Source organism: Anolis carolinensis, chromosome 6 (genome assembly GCF_035594765.1).
Source record: "Anolis carolinensis isolate JA03-04 chromosome 6, rAnoCar3.1.pri, whole genome shotgun sequence".
Classification (NCBI taxonomy): Eukaryota; Metazoa; Chordata; class Lepidosauria; order Squamata; family Dactyloidae; genus Anolis; species Anolis carolinensis.
In genome coordinates this window covers 16536171-16556418 of record NC_085846.1, presented here as the reverse complement: position 1 = coordinate 16556418, position 20248 = coordinate 16536171, and the positions used below count along the sequence as shown (strand labels likewise).

At 40.8% G+C, this 20248-nt stretch overlaps 1 protein-coding gene across 2 annotated transcripts; it reads right to left on the bottom strand.

Annotated features, from left to right (window-relative positions):
- Positions 1–1066: 1066 nt before the first annotated feature.
- Positions 1067–17970, bottom strand: hspbp1 (HSPA (Hsp70) binding protein 1). 2 transcript variants are annotated; one of them, XM_003226192.4, is made up of 9 exons: positions 17833–17970; positions 15504–15584; positions 14724–14895; positions 10373–10586; positions 7540–7764; positions 7052–7207; positions 5864–5960; positions 4482–4593; positions 1067–2328 (listed from the first exon to the last, which is right to left on the bottom strand). In XM_003226192.4, the coding sequence occupies exons 3-9, from the start codon at positions 14850–14852 to the stop codon at positions 2251–2253; spliced, it is 1011 nt and encodes a 336-aa protein (XP_003226240.2). In that variant the 5' UTR covers positions 14853–14895; positions 15504–15584; positions 17833–17970; the 3' UTR covers positions 1067–2250. The 2 variants fall into 2 exon arrangements, with proteins under 2 accessions (XP_003226240.2, XP_062814385.1); XM_062958315.1 differs by lacking the exons at positions 14724–14895; positions 15504–15584; positions 17833–17970 and adding an exon at positions 12655–12798.
- Positions 17971–20248: the final 2278 nt, after the last annotated feature.

Here is a 20248-nt window from a genome sequence, read left to right as displayed (position 1 = left end):
CCTCAGATAACCTAGTTCAAAGCAGATGTTGTGAATTATCTGCCTTGATATTTTGGTTTATATGGCTGTGTATCCACACTGCCATATAATCCAGTTCAATCTGGATTATACATAGTTGTTTGGAAGGGGCAAGAGTTTTAAGACTCCATAAACTTGTGAGACCAAGGCCTCTGTCAACCTAATTAAGCCCAATTGCTCTTTGCCTTCTCCTTTCCCAGAATGGTTTGAGACAGTGGTTATGTTATTATGCAGTTTCGTTGTATTAAATATTGTTTCCTTTCCTCCTTTAAAAAAAAAATCATAAACCAGTATAAAAGGCCAAACCAAATTGAGTCCTTGAGCAGGGAGATGTAAGGCACATAATTTTAAATAAATAGTTCCTATTCGTAGGTCTGGATCTAGAATAAATCACCCAACAGGTTCTACACAATTGAGGGAGGATGGCATTTCTGGGACAGAAAAACAGCACCTACCCCAGCTGTATATCAAGTCTAATTTGAAAAGGAAAGTTTCGTAATAAGAGAGTGCATTGCCTACCCTTTCTAGTGAAAGGAATCTACTAGACACACCCTTTGGCTTCTAGTTGCTCTTCTCCTGTTGTTCATACTTTTACATAGTCCAGGATTCAGCACGTATAAAACCTGTTATGCTTAAAATCATTAGAGAAATGTTGATGGGCCAAAATTTGTTATGCTGAAAATTCTTTTGGAATGGTGACGGTCCACCTTACATTTAATAAAGGAGACTCTCATCACCTTACTCCCACTTAAATTACCTTGCTGTGTGCCTCCAATTTGCTTCCAACTTATGTGAAACTATCATGGGGCTTTCTTGGCACAATTTGTCTGGGGGAGGGGCTTTTGCCTTCCTCTGAGGCTGAGAGTATGTCACTTGCGCAAGGTTACCCATGCCATGCCTGAATATATTTCTTAGGGAGGTGATTTCAATACTTGCCCCTGATTTTGGAACATACCTCTTTTGTTACATTTTGTTTCCTGGTCAAGGTGAAAGTGATGTAAGTTTTGTTAAAAAAAATCTGGTGAGAAAAACAAAAAATGTGCCAGACTTTTCACCCAAAACATAAATTCATTCTTTAAAAGAACTAAAACAAAACATATGCAGAGAACATGGCAACAGCAAATGACAATGATGGGAAATTCAAGCAGTCGGAATATACCCAGTTGCCATAAATCACAAAGAAACACATATCACTCTAATTTGACAGGTGATCAATGCCCAAGGACAGGGCCACTGTGTTTCTTAATGATTAGAAAGAAGAAGGGGCTTCATCAGATCTTCATTAAGAAGTAAAAAATATTTTCTTTGAAGGTACAAGTGTCCTATGCTCTCTCAATTTCTTGTTTCACAGACTCGTTTGCATACCCTTTTCCCATTTATCCCACCTGGACATATTTTGTAATAAGCCCTTGCACAGTGGGAGAGTCACTGTTTTGGACTACAACTCCCAGAATGGGGGCGTCTAGAAATGGTAGTCTAAAAAGGTGCTTTTCCCAAACACTGTCCCTGCCCATTTGAATATATGCTCCCAAGTTAAGCAATCCAGTATACCAGTGGTTCTCAACCTGTGGGTCCTCAGATGTTTTGGTCTTCAACTCCCACAAATCCTAACAGTTGGTAAACTGGCTGGGATTTCTGAGAGTTTTAGGCCAAAACACCAGGGGACCCACAGGTTGGGAACCACTTCAGTATACTGTCGTCTGTAGAGCAGCCAGCCCCCATCTATGACAATCCCGCATCTAAAGAGGTAATGCTTTAGCCACCCACATTCGTCATCTGAATTCAAGAAAGAAATTAAAAGGCACTCAATTCCACCATTCTCAACAACAACCATCCCCTGTTAAGAATCTCCTCTATGGAAAAAAGCAGTGCTGTGATAAGAGACAGAACTAATTTCCCCGTTTAAATACAGAACTTGACTGCAAATTAAAAACTTTGGCTCTTTGGCTACTTAGAAGGCAGGCTAGCACAATGAAGCCTGGATGGGGCCAGGAGGCATTTGCTTCCAGAGGCCAGGGAAGAGGAAATTACACAGCAACCGGTTATGAAAGTGTCTTCCTGCTGATCATGAGGCCAATGTGCTCAGTATTTTATTCCAGAGACAGGTCTCCTGTGACTCCAGTCTGTTGCTGAATGAAGGATAAACACGGGCGTTTTCCATCGAATGGCTCCAACTGTCACGGCTCCAAGCCTGAACTTCCACAGCACTGAGTGGGAGCAGGGGCAGCCAAGTTACCGGTCCATGCTACTTTCATCAGGTTGACTGCAGAAGCAAAGGCGCAGCAAAGTCTCGCAGAAGTCCAGTTCCTCCTTTTTAAAAAATAAATAAAAAGGAGATGGAATCACAAAGGAAGGTCAGGCAAATTCCGTTTCTTTTTGGAATATGACGACCTAAGTCTCTATAGTGAATTCAAAGGAAGAAACTTGCAAGATTTGCCTAACAACAATCTCTGGTCTGTTTTTCTTCCAATTCTGTCTGATGAAAAATTCTGTATTGGCTCAAAAGCTTGCAAATTCCTGCAACAATGGGTGTGACTCACATTTGTCACATAGCACTGTAGTCTCCCTGGATAGTCAGCAACATCTAATGCAAATGTGACAATACTGTGAATGATTTACACTGACATAGGTGGAAGAATAAGTCCACAGGCGCACAGCTACCAAAGAAAAAACTATAAAGTTTATAGCCACAGTTCATTCATTGGACTATCCTTTCAAGGCAGTCCTCTCAGACTGGAAGGCAGTGAGGGAGGATGGCTATAAATCTATTTTGTTTTAATCCTATCTTTTATACAACATAGGACCCATGGCACCTTACAAAATATATAAATATAAAAAATTAAAACATATTAAATGAGTCATGTTAAAATGCCATTAACATAAAAGGTGTCAGATCATTTAAAAATAATGTTAAAAGATACACATGCACAGCATAAAAAGAATCCCCACGACCCCAGTACGATCACATGACTGTTTAAATAAGAACATGGTCCCAAATTTCAAAGAACTCATTGAGTCTACAAAGCAAGACAGGGAGTTAGGGTGAGGGGAAAATAGGAAACGATTTCAAATCCTCTTACTCCATTACGGTAATTGTTTAATTATCAAGCTTGGCATAACCTAATTGCTATGTTCAGAGAAAACTATCGGTTGCTAACAGCAGGGGTGGGAATGTGTCTGAGTAAATGCAGGAAGAGACAAAGAAAACACAACAGAAACAACGAGCCCCCTGCCTCCCATTCCCTTTCCCTCACACCAAGTTGGAGAGCAGCATCTGTGAGGAGAAATGACCTCAGGAGTGAAATGAGGAAGCTAGCTCAAAAATCTCCTGCACTTGGAAAGATTGATTTGCTCGTTCCTTCAGCAATAGACATGCACCCAAAGGGCCACATAGGGTTGGAGCCTCACATGCACAACCTGAATTCAATGCGGCATCCCACTAAACAGAATTTTTCCATGTATGTCAAAATATGTTCCTCTTTCCTTGGCATTTTTATAGCCAAAGGTCCCATAAGTCTTGCAGTGGGAAAATAAGTTAAAAGAGTAGGAAATACTGAGGGGGTTGAGTCCCCCTTACCTGGAGATCTGATTTCTGAAATGTTTTTCTGCCACTTACTTAATTCCATCTTTGGGGAAAGGGGGCTATTCACACATTCCGCACTCACCAATGGCACACAGCAAGCCCATTGGCTTCTGCCCAGAGAGAATGAAAACAACTAAAGGGATTTTCTCCTTTTGACACAGAGGGAGGGGGGCATTTTCATGAGGAGCTTAATTCCACATTCACAACCAGGATTGCATAAGTTACATTTCGCTTCTGGAGGAGTGGGATTTTGGTAAGAGACACACTGTCATCAAGAGTAAGGGCTGGATTCTGGAAATCTAATCAGAGGAAGAGAAAAACACCTCTTAACTTGTTCCTGCCTTGCACTGTTATTAAAATAGGTGAAGCGCTGCCGACAAAATGTACTTAAATGGGAATTGCTCATTCTGGAGAGCCACCGCACTGTATGCTGGACTTTCAAAAACTCGACAAAGAGGCCCAGCTCCCCCTAGTGCCACAAAAAGGACATACAGATGTAAAACAAGCTCTCCACTTATCCAAATCTGGGTAGTGACTGACATTTCATTTTCTCAGGCTGGAGTGGAGTATAGCTTTTGGAATCTGTGTTTTTCTGAACTGTCTTCCTCCTTAATATTCTGTTTTTTTATTTAAAAATGTTTCCAATCCTAAATTGTTAAGAAAATTTGGAGGATGTCTCCACATGTGCCTTGCTGTATCTGATCACCCTCCATGTCTTTAATAAAACACAGGTCTATTCAAGAAACTGGAAAATGTATTCTATCTATACAGCTTTAACTTCTTAATCTGAAAAATGCAGTGGTGGTTCAGAGAGCAAGCTAGGCCCTCAGAACAAGTATACAGGGAAGATGGGATGACGGGAAAAGTGCTGTTAGCCTACCTGGAATTCCTCCTGACCCTTTAGTAGCTGGCACCGCTCTTTTAAGAGTTCCTCAAGTGATAGCTCTGGTTCTTGGCACTCTCGTACACCTTGAGGAAAATCTGTCACGAGACTGGATGGAGTGTAGGAGAAAGATGACACGGAAGGAAGGAAGGAAGGTGCAAGAATGGACAAATGGGAGACATATGAAGTTTTCCACGAATCATCCAATACTAGAAGGTGGCTAATACTGTTCAGGTTTCCTGTTAACTTATCAGTCATACCTCCCCTGTACAAGATGCTCCATTAAATCCCAATTGCCACATGCCTTTCCATGTCAATACACAATCAACAACCCATCACTACTTGGCATACACAACTCTCAGGGTGCTGTTGTTTGCTGAGTAGCAACTTCCCTCCATGCCACTCCTATACCACAAAGATAATAATAATAATAATAATAATAATAATAATAATAATAATAATAATAATAATAATAATAATAATAATAAACTTTATTTATACCCCACCAACATCTCCCCAAGGGGACTCGGGGCGGTTCACATAGGGCAGAGCCTGGACAGCATAATCAGATAAAAACAACATACATACAAACCAGCACCTTGCTCTCTTACGTTTTTCCGCAGCAGCTTTTTGACTTCCTGATAGCAGATCTTGGAGAGGAATATATACTTTCTGGACTACTCATTGTTATTGCTATGTGTTTTCAAGTTGTTTCTAGCCTATGGCCTAAGGTGATTTGATCCTAGGTTCTTCTTTCAGGGCAATATTCAAACTACTGGAGCAGGCTGGCTCTTTTTGGACAATTCCTCCACAAAATAGCCAGCATGGCCACATCTGAGAAATTGTGATCGGAAGTGTAGAAAATGAACTTTTCCAAAATCCAGAAAAGACGTACTTCAACTTGATAGCCTAGATCAGTGGTTCTCAACCTGTGGATCCCCAGATGTTTTGGCCTTCAACTCCCAGAAATCCTAACAGCTGGTAAACTGGCTTGGAGTTCTGGGAGTTGTAGGCCAAAACACCTAGGGACACACAGGTTGAGAACCACTGGCCTAGACTGCCAAGGCTAGCCCCGGCTGAAATTTATACCTCAGTGTGAATTAATGTCTTAGTCCCTGCTTATTGTATTAACATTCTGTGTTGCTGTATACAATAATCTTTTCTATGGTACCCAGAAAAACTACTTTCAAGAATCCTTTATCTCTGTACTGCTTTAAATGCTTTTATTTCCTGTGTATTGCCTCAGGATCCCTCATGGGCTGGAAGGCAATAAATAAGCATGTTAAATAAATGAAATTAAACCCTTCCTTCTTCCTTCACTATGATAACAACCCTTTAGATCCCAACTCTTATTTTCCATTTCCTGAACCCATCAATACCTGCACAATGCTCCCAAGACGTGTTCATGGAAGGTGCTATGTTCAGAACGGATCAGGGCCACCAACTGCTGGACCATTCCCATGGAACAGAGAACCTCTGAGGGGAAGAAAAAGTTTGGAATTGCAAACCTTCAAGTAAAGCTGAATGAAACAAATGACTACAAGTGCTGCTGCACATCTGTGAACATCCAATGGCCTACATCAGGTTGCCACAAATAGCTACTCCCAACCCTGGAGAACACCACAAGACAGGTCCTGGGTGTGATAGCAAAATTCTCCAAGGACTGATGCACTCAAGTAGGAACATGTCCAGAGAAGGGTGACCAAAACGGTAAAAGGACTGGAAACCATGCCCTTTGTGGAATGATTTAGGGAGCTGGGTACATTCATCCTAGAGAAGAGAAGGTTATGACGTAACACATAGCCATATTTTAATATTTGAAAGGATGTTATTTTGAAGGAGCAAGTGTGGTTTCAGTGACTCTAGAGACTAGGACATAGAGCAATAAATTCAAACTAAAGAAAGGGATTCCACCTAAATATTAGGAAGAAATTACTAAGGATAAGAGCTGTTTAACAGTAGAATAAGCAAATTCAGAGAGTGGTTGAGTCTCTTTCTTTGGAGGTTTTTTAAACAGAAATTGGATGGCCATATGCTGAGAATGTTTTGTGTATTGCTGCATGGCAGGGGGTTGGACCAGATGGCCCTTGGGATCTCTTCCAACTCTTATGATTCTCTGAAAATTAGATCATGGAAACTCAAGGCATTACATCCCTTTCACTATCAGAAGAAGGTACTCTTTTTTAAAAGTATACACACACACATCCTATCAATAAATATTAAATAAATAAATGCATAGATAAGACATTAAGTCCTTATACATACTATTTATAATTATATACTTCTTTTGTGTGCCTTTTAGCAGTATGAAGTAGGAAAATGTTCATTGCACTATTTCGGGACTCAAATGTTTGCTCGTCTGCATGCACAGCAAAGAAGACAATTCAAAGTTCAGCAGCAAAATGCTGTATCGATATGCAAAAGAGTCCAAATTCACTCCCAATGTCTCCAATAAAAATAGTCTCCAAGTAGCAAGTGATGAGAACATTTTCCTCAGCAAGTCTAGGATTTAGGATTGGAGAGAGTAGGATGCATCTAACAGGCTACAACTACAAAATTATTCTCACCTTTCTGCTCTGGGTGATCTATGAGAAGGTTCTGTAGGAGGAAAGCAGATTTCACCTTCAACTTCTGCACGTTACTCTGCATGGCCCTCATGAGGACAGAGAACCCATCAAGACGTAGGAACTGCTGCAAGCCAGCTTCCTGGGCTCTAACCAAGCCTGGCAAATAAAGGAAAGATAAAGAAAGAGAGGGAAGGAGTAAACGAAAATGGACTGTTAGGAATTTGAAGTCCAAAACACATGGAGGGCCAAAGTTTGCCCATGCCTGGTTTAACCAGTACCTCTCTCTCCTCCACACTTGGCCCCATGTTTTTCTTAGCTTAACTGGTTTTGCCCATTGCCTGTGCTATATTCTGTAGAAGTATCTTTTGTTTTGCTCTTAGAGGAGTAATGGCATCAGTGTAGAACAGGAGGAATCTAAAACCTTCCAGGTCACACTTGTTTCAGCTTTGACACTAGCTCTCCAGTTCACTTGCCATGGTCCCACTTACAGGAGATGGCAAAGAGGGCTTTGATCCGGACAGCCTCGCTGGGATCGTTGTCCAAGAGCCGCAGCAGCTTCCTCATACATCCCAGCGCCAAAGCCTGCTCTTGCACTTTGGGCACGTTCTGGGCACAGGTTCCCACCAGGTGGGCTGCTCGCCAGCGCAGCCCTTGCTCCTCGTGCTCCAGGTATCGATGGGCCAGCAGCCGCATGCCCTCCAGTTTGCAGAAATCTGAAAGAAGAGGGAATGGGATAAAATAAGTTGGGATTGCCAGTAGGGTACATCTTACAAAAGACCACTGTTTCTTCTCATGATCAGAAAGGGACATACATAGACTGTTGTGTTTTGTGAATTTAGATATTTGCACTTTATAGAAGTTTGTAATTTCTTCTTCTTCTACCTATTGTTAACCTGGAGTTTCTTTGATGAAGGGTGGATAATAAATAGGGTGGATAGGAGGCCAAGGTGGTGCAGCAGGTTAAACCCTTGTGCTACTGAACTGCTGACCTGAAGATTGCCAGTTCGAATTTGCGAGATGGGGTGAGCTCCCGTTTGTCAGCCCTACTCCTGCCAACCTAGCAGTTCGAAAACATGCAAATGTGAGTAAATAGGTACTGCTTCAGCAGGAAAAGGCAAAGAGACACTCCAAGCAATTTTGCCACCACATAACCAAGGGGCGACAATGCAGGCTCCTCGGTTTGAAAATGGAGAAAAGCACCTACCAGAGCCAGAAATGAGCACCACCTTCAGAAGCCGGGAATGAAAGGAGAAACCTTGCCTTTGTTTGTGTGTCTCATGTGATTGTAAAGGGACTTAATGTTTGCCTATGTATGTAAATACTGTAATCCGCTCTGAGTCCTCTAGGGGAGAAGGGCGGAATACAAATAAAGTGTATTATTATTGTTATTATTATTATTATTTTAAAAGAACTCCTATTCCTATGGTGCCTCCCTACCACCTAGCCTGGAAAGGGTTGAGAATAACTAAAGTTGCATAATATGACAATTCAGAGAACTTCAGGTTCCTCATCTGTTCAACAACAACAAAAATAGACATCTGATTGCATTTTGTTTGGATATGCTGGGATAGCAGGAGGGGAAGGTTGCTGATGCTTAGGGTTAGTGCAAATGTCAGAATGGTAGTGGAAAATGGGAATAGTCATCTTTGGTCCAAATAATACTGTCACCTTAGTTTTCCCCCTTTGTTTGGAAAAAACATTTTTTTGGATTAAAAGTTCCAGAATTCCCACAGCCAACATTGTTCAAGGCCAAAAGGACTAATTTTTAGAAGCTGATTTTCCACCCTCTTCTTTACAGTCTCTGCAGCCTAATTCACTCCTCTGAGTCATCACCATCTATTTGCTAAATAAGCACCTTTCACTATTATAGGCAACACATGCTCTTTTTGCCTATAGTAGTGCTTTTCAGGCTATCTGATGAGGGGAGCAGTATTTATTTTTTCTTTTACATGCCAGAAACTAGGACTACAATTTTGCTCAAACCTTACAACTTTTATCTTTCCTGTGAACTGCCAGATGATGGGTCACAGGGAGACATTAGTTTAGGGCGGGCCTGCAGAACTTGGCAGTAGTAAGGGACTGGAATTAAAATAGGCTAAACCTCTTCTGGCCACAGAAAGCTTTTTAGCGCCTCATTCAGGCTTTACGACAGGGCACCTTTCCTTCTAGTCAAACAGGATAGTCTCGATTTCCCTGCTTCCCCTTAGCGTGGTGGCAGGTTATAGCCCTTTTCTGAGGAAAATACTGTATTTACTTGAATCTAACGCTCACCATTTTTGTTTAATTACCTTACCAAAATCAGGGTGAGCATTAGATTCCTATAATAAATAATAATAATAATAATAAACCTTATTTATACTCTGTGACCATCGGGGTGGCTCATAAAGTGCAAAAAGTGCAAAAACAATAACATAAAACAATAAGCAGTCAACATAAAACATCACAATTTCAGTGCCCCCTGATTAAAAACAATAAAACACAGCAATTGCTACAAGTAAAAACAACAATAATCACTCTCAGTCTTGTAAAGTGGTTGTTAAAGAATCTGAAGGTCCTCATATATATTTGTAAAAAATCTAAATATGGTCAAACGCTTGTCAGAAAAGTAGGGTAATCCCCGGATTCGAACTGCCAACCTTTGAGTCAGTAAGTTCAGCAGCTCAGTGGTTTAACCCACTGCGCCAACGGCGGCTCTGAAAATATAATAATAATTTAATAAAAATACAAGATATTATAAAATTGTATAATAATTTAATATATTTTAATATTATAATACATAACGATATTAGATAATAATATATAACAATGATATAGTATAAAATATACAATAAAATAATATTTTATAGAATAATAATAATAATAATAATAATAATAATAATAATAATAATAGATTGACATGCCCTGGAGCTTGAAATCAAGAGTTCTTCCTATGCAAAGGTTGAATAACACTCTTAACCCATTGAGGGATGGATGGATGTAGACATTCTTGTCTAAAGCATGAAGCAATATGAACTCAGAAGTTTAGATGAGATCTAACAGTGTGAACAACTCACAACAACAAAGTGGACCCCCTTTTGGTGTGTGTTATGTTCTTATCTACGGACAATGTGGTTGCTGTTGCCCGTTTTTGGTCTAAAACTATTTAGTTGCTTGTGATTTCCTTTTTTTCTCATCATTTTAAAATGTATTTGTTATGCAATGCTTTTGACACGAAATAAATAAATGTTCTTATCTAATCTTTACTCCAAAGAGCTCAAGATGAATTACACAGAAGGTCTTAATGTCTCCTACAGACACACATAAAGAAGGCCCTTTCCATACCTGAGGCATTGTCCAGGTTTTCACACAACTCCGCCAGGATGTCCAAGGCACCCTCTCGCTGCTCGAGGTCCGATTGGGCCTCATTTGAACTCTCCCCACGTTCAGCTCCAGGGGTTGAAGGTTCCAGCAGCCGAAGGCATTCTTTCATTTGCTCGATCTCATCCATTTGCCCCCGGAACGCCTCCACCATGGCCTCTTGTAACCACTGCCGCCGCTGGATTGCAGGAAATTGACAGTTGGGGGAAAGAAAGAGAAAGAAAACAGTCACAGACAAATCTATCACTGCCCTCTACCAGCTATCTCCCTGCCATTAAAAAAAAACAATTCAACTTCAGCTTCCAGCTCTTGAGTTTAACTGAATTACATTTGGGCTCCTGTATAGCTGTGCAGATAGGACAAGATGTGCCCAACTTAGTCTTATGAGCCTTAATGATCTGGAAGATTTCTGGAAATTGTGAAACTATTGGGGGATGATGTGTTGTCAAAGGCTTTCATGACCAGAATCACTGGGTTGCTGTGAGTTTTTCGGCCTGTATGGCCATGTTCCAGAAGCATTCTCTCTGGACATTTCGCCCACATCTATGGCAAACATCCTAAGAAGTTGTGAGGTCTGTTGGAAACTAGGCAAGTGGGGTTTATATATCTGTGGAATGTCCAGGTGGGAGAAGGAACTCTTGTCTGCCTGAGGCAAGTGTGAATGTTACAATTGGCCAGCTTGATTAGCATTGAATAGACTTCAGCTTCAAAATCTGGCTGCTTCCTTTTTTCTGAAAAGTTATATTAGTTTTCCCCAAAAAAGAAAAAAGGACATTATCAGAAAAACTGAAATAATTAGCAACCTTTACTGCTTAATTGAGGTTGGCATAAAACATATATCAGAAGTACCACTTATTCAGAAAATAGTTTACAAACTGAATTCACTTTTTACATTTTTTAAAGGTTGGAAGGGCCTTTTAACAGAGGGTAGCAAATCTAACCAAGTAAACACAGCCTTAAGTAGTTTTGTGATGGTCTGAGTTATTTCAAGTCACTTGTACAGAAAGAAAAACTATTTTCTTAAAAGCTTTTCAGGTGTCCTGGGAGATTTCAGAAAAAGAGGTTGAGGATCACATGTGGACTTCTGAGCCCAAAATTCCCTATCCATAAATTCTGGTCCCAGCATTATGTTTTGGGGATACATTCATGCAAAAGACAGTCAACTCAGGCCCCTTCCACACAGCTATATAAAATTACAGTAGAGTCTCACTTATCCAAACCTCGCTTATCCAAGCCTCTGGATAATCCAAGCCATTTTTGTAGTCAATGTTTTCAATATATCGTGATATTTTGGTGCTAAATTCATAAATACAGTAATTACAACATAACATTACTGCGTATTGAAGTACTTTTTCTGTCAAATTTGTTGTATAACATGATGTTTTGGTGCTTAATTTGTAAAATCATAACCTAATTTGATATTTAATAGGCTTTTCCTTAATCCCTCCTTATTATCCAAGATATTCGCTTATTCAAGCTTCTGCTGGCCCGTTTAGCTTGGATAAGTGAGACTCTACTGTATTTGATTTGAACAGTATTATATGGCAGTGTGGACTGAGATAACCCAATTAAAAGCAGATATTGTGGATTATCTGCCTCGATATTCTGCGTTATATGGCTGTGTGGAAGGGCCCTCACATTCAACCACTTGGGAATGAATGAAATCTCTACCTAGTTCCAGAAATCAACAACAGTGACCAAAAGGGAGGTAAAGAATGGTGGGGGAAATGCAATGATGAAAAAAAAAGGAATGACAGAACTGAGCAGAAGAAAGAAGCTGATAAGGGTGAAGTCAGAGAGAGGAGACCTACGAAGGACAGTCAATGAAATACAAAGCAAGGAGGCAGGTCTGAACAGTTGGACCAGAGCTAAGCATTTACAGTAAGATAGTAAAATACTGTCTCTAGGAATTTGTCAGGGAAACTCCATGCTGAGGGTCGCATACCATAGAAGCGCCTGGAGGACATAACAAATTCCTAGATGGACCATTTTTCCCTGGGCATAAGTAAATATAAACATGGATATGGGTTTTGAAGTAACGGGGCCCAACTGTACAACAATAGAGTAACCTAGAGCAGTGCTTAAATCAACCGATGTGGTGAGGTTTATAGCAATTATTTCCTCAAAGGACCAGGGTTGGCACCATATTTGTGCCCACTGACTACATTAGTTACTTGCTTTCCAATGGAAGTCAATTGAATTGATGTAATGGCACCATTACGGTGATCTGGGGCAGGAAAACAAACCTGAAGTGCCCAGTTGGGTGGAGAACACCTTGTATGAACGAGACCCTTCGTCCTAACCTTGTCCCTTCCTGGAATCTTCCATGTCTAGGCCTAAAAGCAGGGGAAGGGCCTGTTCTCCATTCCAACTGCCACTGCCTTTGGCTTTGGAGAGAGAGAGAGAGAGAGAGAGAGAGAGAGAGAGAGAAAAAGTGGTAGTGTCTGCTGGACTTGATCCCTTCCCACACCACTTTCCCCTTTTCTTTTTTTGCCATATCTTAATCAGATTGTAAGTCTGAGAATAGAGAACTTTTAAATTCTTTTACTTATAAGGTGCCATGCAGAGACAGTTCCCGATTTACAGACAGCCATCTTACATGCAACTCTTGTTACAATCAGGGCTAAGACAACAGAAAGTGAGAGGAAATCTGCCCCTCAGAAGGGAAGTTCACTCCTGGAAAAGTTATCATGGGGAAAAGAGTGTCTCCACTGAAACTTTCTCACCAATCCTTGTTTCCACAACAAGCCAAGATTTTCAAAATCCAATTTTTGCAAGGACAGGAAGTGAGATGAAATCTTCTCAACAGGGGCACTGGCAGCAAAACAAATATCACAAGGGTGTAAACCCTTCCCTGTGCTATCCAATTAAAAAAATATTTTGGCTGGAGTTACACTTTAAAATGTATCTGTTCTGACTTGCATATAAATTCAACTTAAAAACAAACCTACCGAACTGTTGGAAATAGCGACCTCCCAAGCCTACACTATTTATTTGTTAATAAATAAGTTGTTGTATGTCTTTCGGGCTGTGTGGCCATGTTCCAGAAGCATTCTCTCCTGACGTTTCGCCCACATCTATGGCAGGCATCCTCAGAGGTTGTGAGGTACCTCACAACCTCTGAGGATGCCTGCCATAGATGTGGGCGAAACGTCAGGAGAGAATGCTTCTGGAACATGGCCACACAGCCCGAAAGACATACAACAACCCTGTGATCCCGGCCATGAAAGCCTTCGACAACACAATAAATAAGTTGATTTGCCAGTTTGACTGAACCTCTTTGGTGTGGGAGGAGTTATAGACATGTGACTGTACTGAGCATGTTCAGACTCAGGACTCCATTTTGTATCCATTTTTGCATCAGACCTCAGTGGAGGTGGATACATGTATGTTACTGCTTGGACTTCAATATAGAAATATGCCTTATGGACCTCAGCAAGTACAACTATACCTAAAAACTATGGGCTATTGATTAAGAATGATATCCTGTGTACTTAACACACAGAGAGAAACTACATCCTATCTATAACTGAACTTAAATAAGAAATGTGCTTGAATGGTGAATTAATACAATAATATTATGAGTAAACAAGATATGTTATTTCTCAAAGAAGACTTTGTTTTTTTATCTCTGAGTGCATATTTTAAAAGTTTTAAAGGGAGTGTATTTGTTTTGGGCAAATACAACTACAATTTCAACTTGAAAGAAACAACCATCCTCTGTTAGCCAAATATATTTTTATAGTGGCATGTCTTTGTCCTTAGCAGTTCAAAGACATGGTTCTTCAGTTTAACAGCTGAGTTATATGTGTGCCATTAAATGAATGCTTGTGAATATCACTTGTTCAAAAAGTTGTCTTCTAACAAGATCATGCTCTTCTTGACTAGTGGTTTTCAAAAGGCGGACTCCACATATTCATGGAGATTTTGTCCTTATGTTGTTTGGGCCGTTGCCCCATGTAAGTCGCCCTGAGTCCCCGCGGGGAGATGGTGGCGGGGTATAAAGTTTTATTATTATTTTATTATTTATTATTATTCACATTTGTCAAAAGGATATGTGCCCCGAGACTGGGTGCAGTTATTTTCCAATAAGAACCTATCTTGTTCGTAACCCAGGGACTGTTTGTACAGTGAAGACGCTATTCAAAAAAAAATTTATCATGATGATGACAACACTCGGCTTCCTCAGCCATCTTTAGGTAGAGCCCAATAAGATCCTACTTCTCTGCCCAGGAAAGGATATATCTCCAACAAGTGTCCTTGCTGTCTCAGGTATGATCATTGACCACACTATTCCTCGTCACAAGCCAATTACCTCATCCGACATGGGCTCAATTGGACCAGGCTCCGCATTTCCTGAAGTCACTGCCATCTGCAGCAAACCCTGGAGGTTGCGGGGATGTTCCCGTGGTGGCTGGTTGCCCTCATCTCCTCCTTCAGCCATGGTTGAAGAACACAGCTCCAGTTGGGGGCAGCAGCTCACAGAACTTTTAATGCAAAAGCAAGAGAGAGGGGGAGTGAATTGAAGCCACATCTAAGAGTCAACAAACCTTCCCAGGCTCATCCAGTTATCCCTAAAAGAAAATTACAACTGTCTTATATTTTTGAATATAGTACGGCCTCCGTATCTATGGAGGATATGTTCCAATACATTACGAGGATACCTAAAACCATGGATAATAGAGAACGCTATATTTTGGTTACACTTGGGCCAGAAGCACCATAGAAAACACATTGGAGGACCTAGAAGAATCTACAAAAACTTCTAAGGGAAAATATTTTTGGAAAATGGATGAATGAAACTGTAGATATCAAATCCATGGGTGAGGGGGGTCATGTTGTACCACTAAAAAATGTATGATTTGGTGTCTTTAGTGCTGGTGCATCAATTGCACTGAAGAAACAGTACTGCCCTTAAGACCGACCATTTCAGTCTACACTGAAAAGCCCATTCAGTGTAAAAGTTGGGTATGTCAGGAAAGGCATTAAAAACCCAGGTTCAAATCCTGCACCAGTTCCTCAACTCTGAGGCTGGAGCTACACTGCCATATAATCCAGTTATGGCAGTATTGATGGGGCCTCAAGTTTAACCTACCTCAGAGGACAGGAGTTTGATTTTCCGCAGGTCTCTGATATGCTTTCCCAACTTCTAAAAGGTAACTGGATTTCAACAGATCTGTTATGAAGAAGAATGTGTATAAATGGAAAGCACAATAATATTGACAATAACAATTACAACATCTAGCCTTGTCTTGTGCAGATATAGTAGATAAGCGTCTGTAAATCAGGGAATTCGTAGTTTGAATCATATCAAAATGTGACCTTAGGCTGGCACCTTAACCTCATTCCAATATGGATGGCGGAATACTGTTAATGTTGTTGTCTACCTTCAAGTAGTCTCTGACCTATGGCTGACTATCACAGGGTTTTATGGGGGCCACAGTGGAACAATGGGTTAAACCCTTGTGCCGGCTGAACTGCTGACCTAAAGGTTGGCAGTTTGAATCCACAAGACAGGGTGAGCTATCTATCAACTCTGCAGCGCAGGCTGGTGAGCAGCCAGCTGCAATAAATCACTCTGACTAAGAGGTCATGAGTTTGAGGCCAGCCCGTGGCGGGGTGAGCACCCGACAATTATAGCCCCTGCTTGTTGCTGACCTAGCAAACCGAAAGATAGTTGCATCTATCAAGTAGGAAATTAAGGTACCACTTATAAAGTGGGGAGGCTAATTTAACTAATTTACGACTCCATAAAAATCATCCAGCCGCCATTGAAATGAGGAAGTGCCATCGCAGTGGATGATGAAGTAGCTGCTCCCCCTGTGGCCGGAATCGAACATCCCCTCAGGGGAAGGTTAAATTGCCTCTGCGTCTGTCTCTGTCTTTGTTCTATGTATATATGGCATTGAATGTTTGCCTTATATGTATATACCATGTGATCCACCCTGAGTCCCCTTCGGGGTGATAAGGGCAGGATATAAATACTGTATATAAATAAATAAATAGCTTCCCATGCAGGGTCATGAGAGAAGCCTCCTAGCATGATGGTAACACATCCAGGCGTCCCCTGGGCAATATTTTTGTAGACTGTCGATTCTCTCACACCAGAAGCGATTAGCAGTATGTTCACTTCTGACACGATAAAAAAACAGGATTTATTGGCAAGATCTATTAGTTTGCTTTTCTACAAGGCTAAGAAAGTGTGACTTGCCAAATATCAAGCCATGGGCTTCATAGCCAATTGGGAATTTGATTCCTGATCTCCAGAGTTGTAGTCCAGCACTCAAACCACTACACTATGTAGGGGCAGAAATAATATTACTAATCTACTTTACATGCTTCGTGTACAGATTATATAACTATATCCCGGAGGAGAGGAAGGATTTGGAAGGTTGCAAAGCACCTGCAAAGGTTAATATGTTAAAAAATTAAAATGTCATATAAAAATTAAACAGGTGAAGTTTTCTCAAGTTTTGAGTGAGACCGAGGATTGAGAAAACTATCACTCACTGTGGGACAGCCCAAAAATCTATTTTTCAGATAGTTGAAGGCCTTTTGACAAAAGGATGGCAGCTGTTAATGCACATCCCAAAACTCCATTGCAAGATGCAGAAAACAGGGTTATAGTCTCAGCCAGATCCAACCAGGATTTCCCATTAAAATGATGGCATATTCTGTCATTAGTTCTCAAGTCTGTGTTAACTGATTAACTGTGTATTTATGTTCATTACTGTAATTATATTTAGCTGTTGTATGGTTTCTTGCTATGTTGGATGGTGAAAATGACACGGAATGAACTATAGGCAAAGCATGAGGAAGAACGGATCCGATTTTATGTTTGAAATGTATATTTTTAATTCATAATGTATTTTAATAGTTTTAACTGTTTTATGTGCTGTTTTATATTGGTTTGTACGGGCACCTAATTGTTGCCACTGTTGTAAGCCGCCCTGAGTCCCTTCGGGTGAGAAGGGCGGGATATAAATGTGAGAAATAATAATAATAATAACCGCCCTGAGTCCCTTAAGGAGATAGGGAGGTATATAAATAAAGTATTATTAATATTATTTTAAAAGACCACAATTTTTCCCCATAGGGAAATCCCATAGGGGATGATGGGTGCTGGAGTGCATTCCACCCCGGAAGGCACCTATGTGGGGGAACTACTCCAACATGAAGGAAACCCATGCTTGGTTTAGAGGGGTCACAATAGGATTGGCAATTCCCCACCCCAAAGAGATCCCCATACTCAAGTATAGTATTAGTCTCCTTCCTCTCTGTGTCAAACCCACATACCCTAGCAAAGGGCCCTTCCTCCTTGTCCTCCTCCTCCGATCTCGGGTTTATTTCCCCTCTGCTTTCCCCCCAGTGGTCATTTCCAACCCTAAACCCAGGCTGCCATTCCAGACCCCATATTTACTCACCCTTTAAGAGAGCCCTTCCTGCTGGAGAAGCCTTCTGGAAGCAGCCATCTGCAACCACGTGCGAAGGAAAGGGAGGAGGCTCCGCCGGAGTCAGCGGACAGCGACCCCTAGTGACCAATGCGCTGGAATTACACGATTGGAGAGAATTAATAAAGCCCAGGAAAACACCTCTCTCTCTCTGCTTGTACTATGATATAGATAAGGCATGGGCAAACTTGGGCCCTCCAGGTGTTTTGGACTCCAACTCCCACAATTCCTAACAGCCTCAGGCCCCTTCCTTTCCCCCCTCAGCCGCTTAAGCGGCTGAGGGGGGAAAGGAAAGGGCCTGAGGCTGTTAGGAATTGTGGGAGTTGAAGTCCAAAACACCTGGAGAGCTGAAGTTTGCCCATGCCTGGTATAGGTGATCCTGACTTTCTGCACTGTACAACAAATGCAGTTTGACACCACTTTCACTGCCATGGCTCAAAGCTTTGTAATATTGGGATTTATAAGTGAAGTACCAGTACTCTTTGGCAGAGAGGGCGAAAGGCCTTGTAAAACTATAACTCCCAGGCCTCCATGGTAGTTCAGATGGTATCAAACAGGATTAATTATATGGTGTAGCTGCACCCCTAGTTTCTTGTAAGTTTGTCCTTTGGTGATCCTGCAGGAGAGAAAAGGAAATTAGTGACATGGTGCCCTTCCCAGTAAGTTCATTTTACTGCCATTTTAGTGTATCTGCTGTATTTTAATTTTGTTTTTACCACACTGCTACTATTTAATTGCTTTTTAACTTTTGTATTGCAGCTTTTAAACTCGTGCCTTGAATCCCCATGGGGAGAAAGGCAGGATATAAACGAAGATAATAAACAAAAAATAAGTTCAGGCAAAAGGAAACTGCTGCAGCCTTCCATAGAAGTATTTCATAGAATTATATACAGTAGAGTCCTACTTATCCAACACTCGCTTATCCAACGTTCTGGATTATCCAACACATTTTTGTAGTCAATGTTTTCAATACATTGTGATTTTTTGGTGCTAAATTCATAAATACAGTAATTATTTATTTTGGAAACAACTGAAGACTTGGATGTTTCGGCAGGCCTTTGAAGATACTGTCATTAATTAATCCGCCCCAGAGGGTTTTTAATAATCTATCCCATTTTTATTACAATTTTACCATTTATGTGTTTTAAATGCAATTTTTTATCCTGTATTTTTGTTTTAATTGATATATTGTATTACTGTTTTATCTTTTTATAGTGTAATTTGTATTACGTTGCCTATGTTTTGTTCTATGTTGTTTGGGCCTCTGCCCCATGTAAACCGCCCCGAGTCCCCACGGGGAGATGGTGGCGCGGTATAAATAAAGTTTTATTATTATTATTATTAATTACTACATAGCATTACTGCGTATTGAACTACTTTTTCTGTCAATTTTGTTGTATAACATGATGTTTTGGTGCTTAATTTTTAAAATCATAACCTAATTTGATGTTTAATAGGCTTTTCCTTAATCCCTCCTTATTATCCAACGTATTCGCTTATCCAACATTCTGCCGTTTATGTTGGATAAGTGAGACTCTACTGTAGTCAAAAGAGACCCCAAGGGCCATCCAGCCCGATATCCTGCCATACAGGAAAACACAATCAAAGCAATCGGGACAGACGGCCACCCAGCCTCTATTTAAAAGGCTCCAGAAAAGGGGGCTCCCCCACACTTTAAGCCAATATAAAGTATTCCATTTCCTTGACTTATCTATTATCTCTGGTTACTAACTTTTACCAACTTGACCATACTCTTGGCCTCTTATGTCTCAGTTTTCATTTGTGAACTAACTGTAGGAAGCTAAATATTAGGAATGTGTACCCTATTGTTATTGTTATTGTTATGTTTAATGCATTGTCAAAGGCTTTCATGGCCAGAATCGCTGGGTTGCTGTGAGTTTTCCAGGATGTAATGGCCATGTTCCAGGAGCATTCTCTCCTGATGTTTCGCCCACATCTATGGCAGACATTCTCAGAGATTGTGAGGTTTGTTGGAATCTAGGCAATTGAGGTTTATATCTGTGGAAGGCCCAGGGTGGGAGAAAGAACTCTTGTCTGTTTGAGACAAGTGTAAATGTTGCAATTGGCCACCTTGATTAGCATTGAATGGCCTTTCAGCTTCAAAGCCTGTTACTTCCTGCCGGGGGAATCCTTTGTTGGGAGGTGTTGGCTGGCCCTAGTTGTTTCATGCCTGGAATTCCTGTTTTTTTCTGTTGAAATTGTCCACATGCTTGTGGATTTCAGTGGCTTCTCTGTGTAGTCTGACATGGTGGTTGTTAGAGTGGTCCAGCATTTCTGTGCTTCTCAAATAATATGCTGTGTCCATTATTATAATTATTTATACCCTGCTTTTTCTCTCCACAAGGAAACTCAAAGCAGCTCATACATT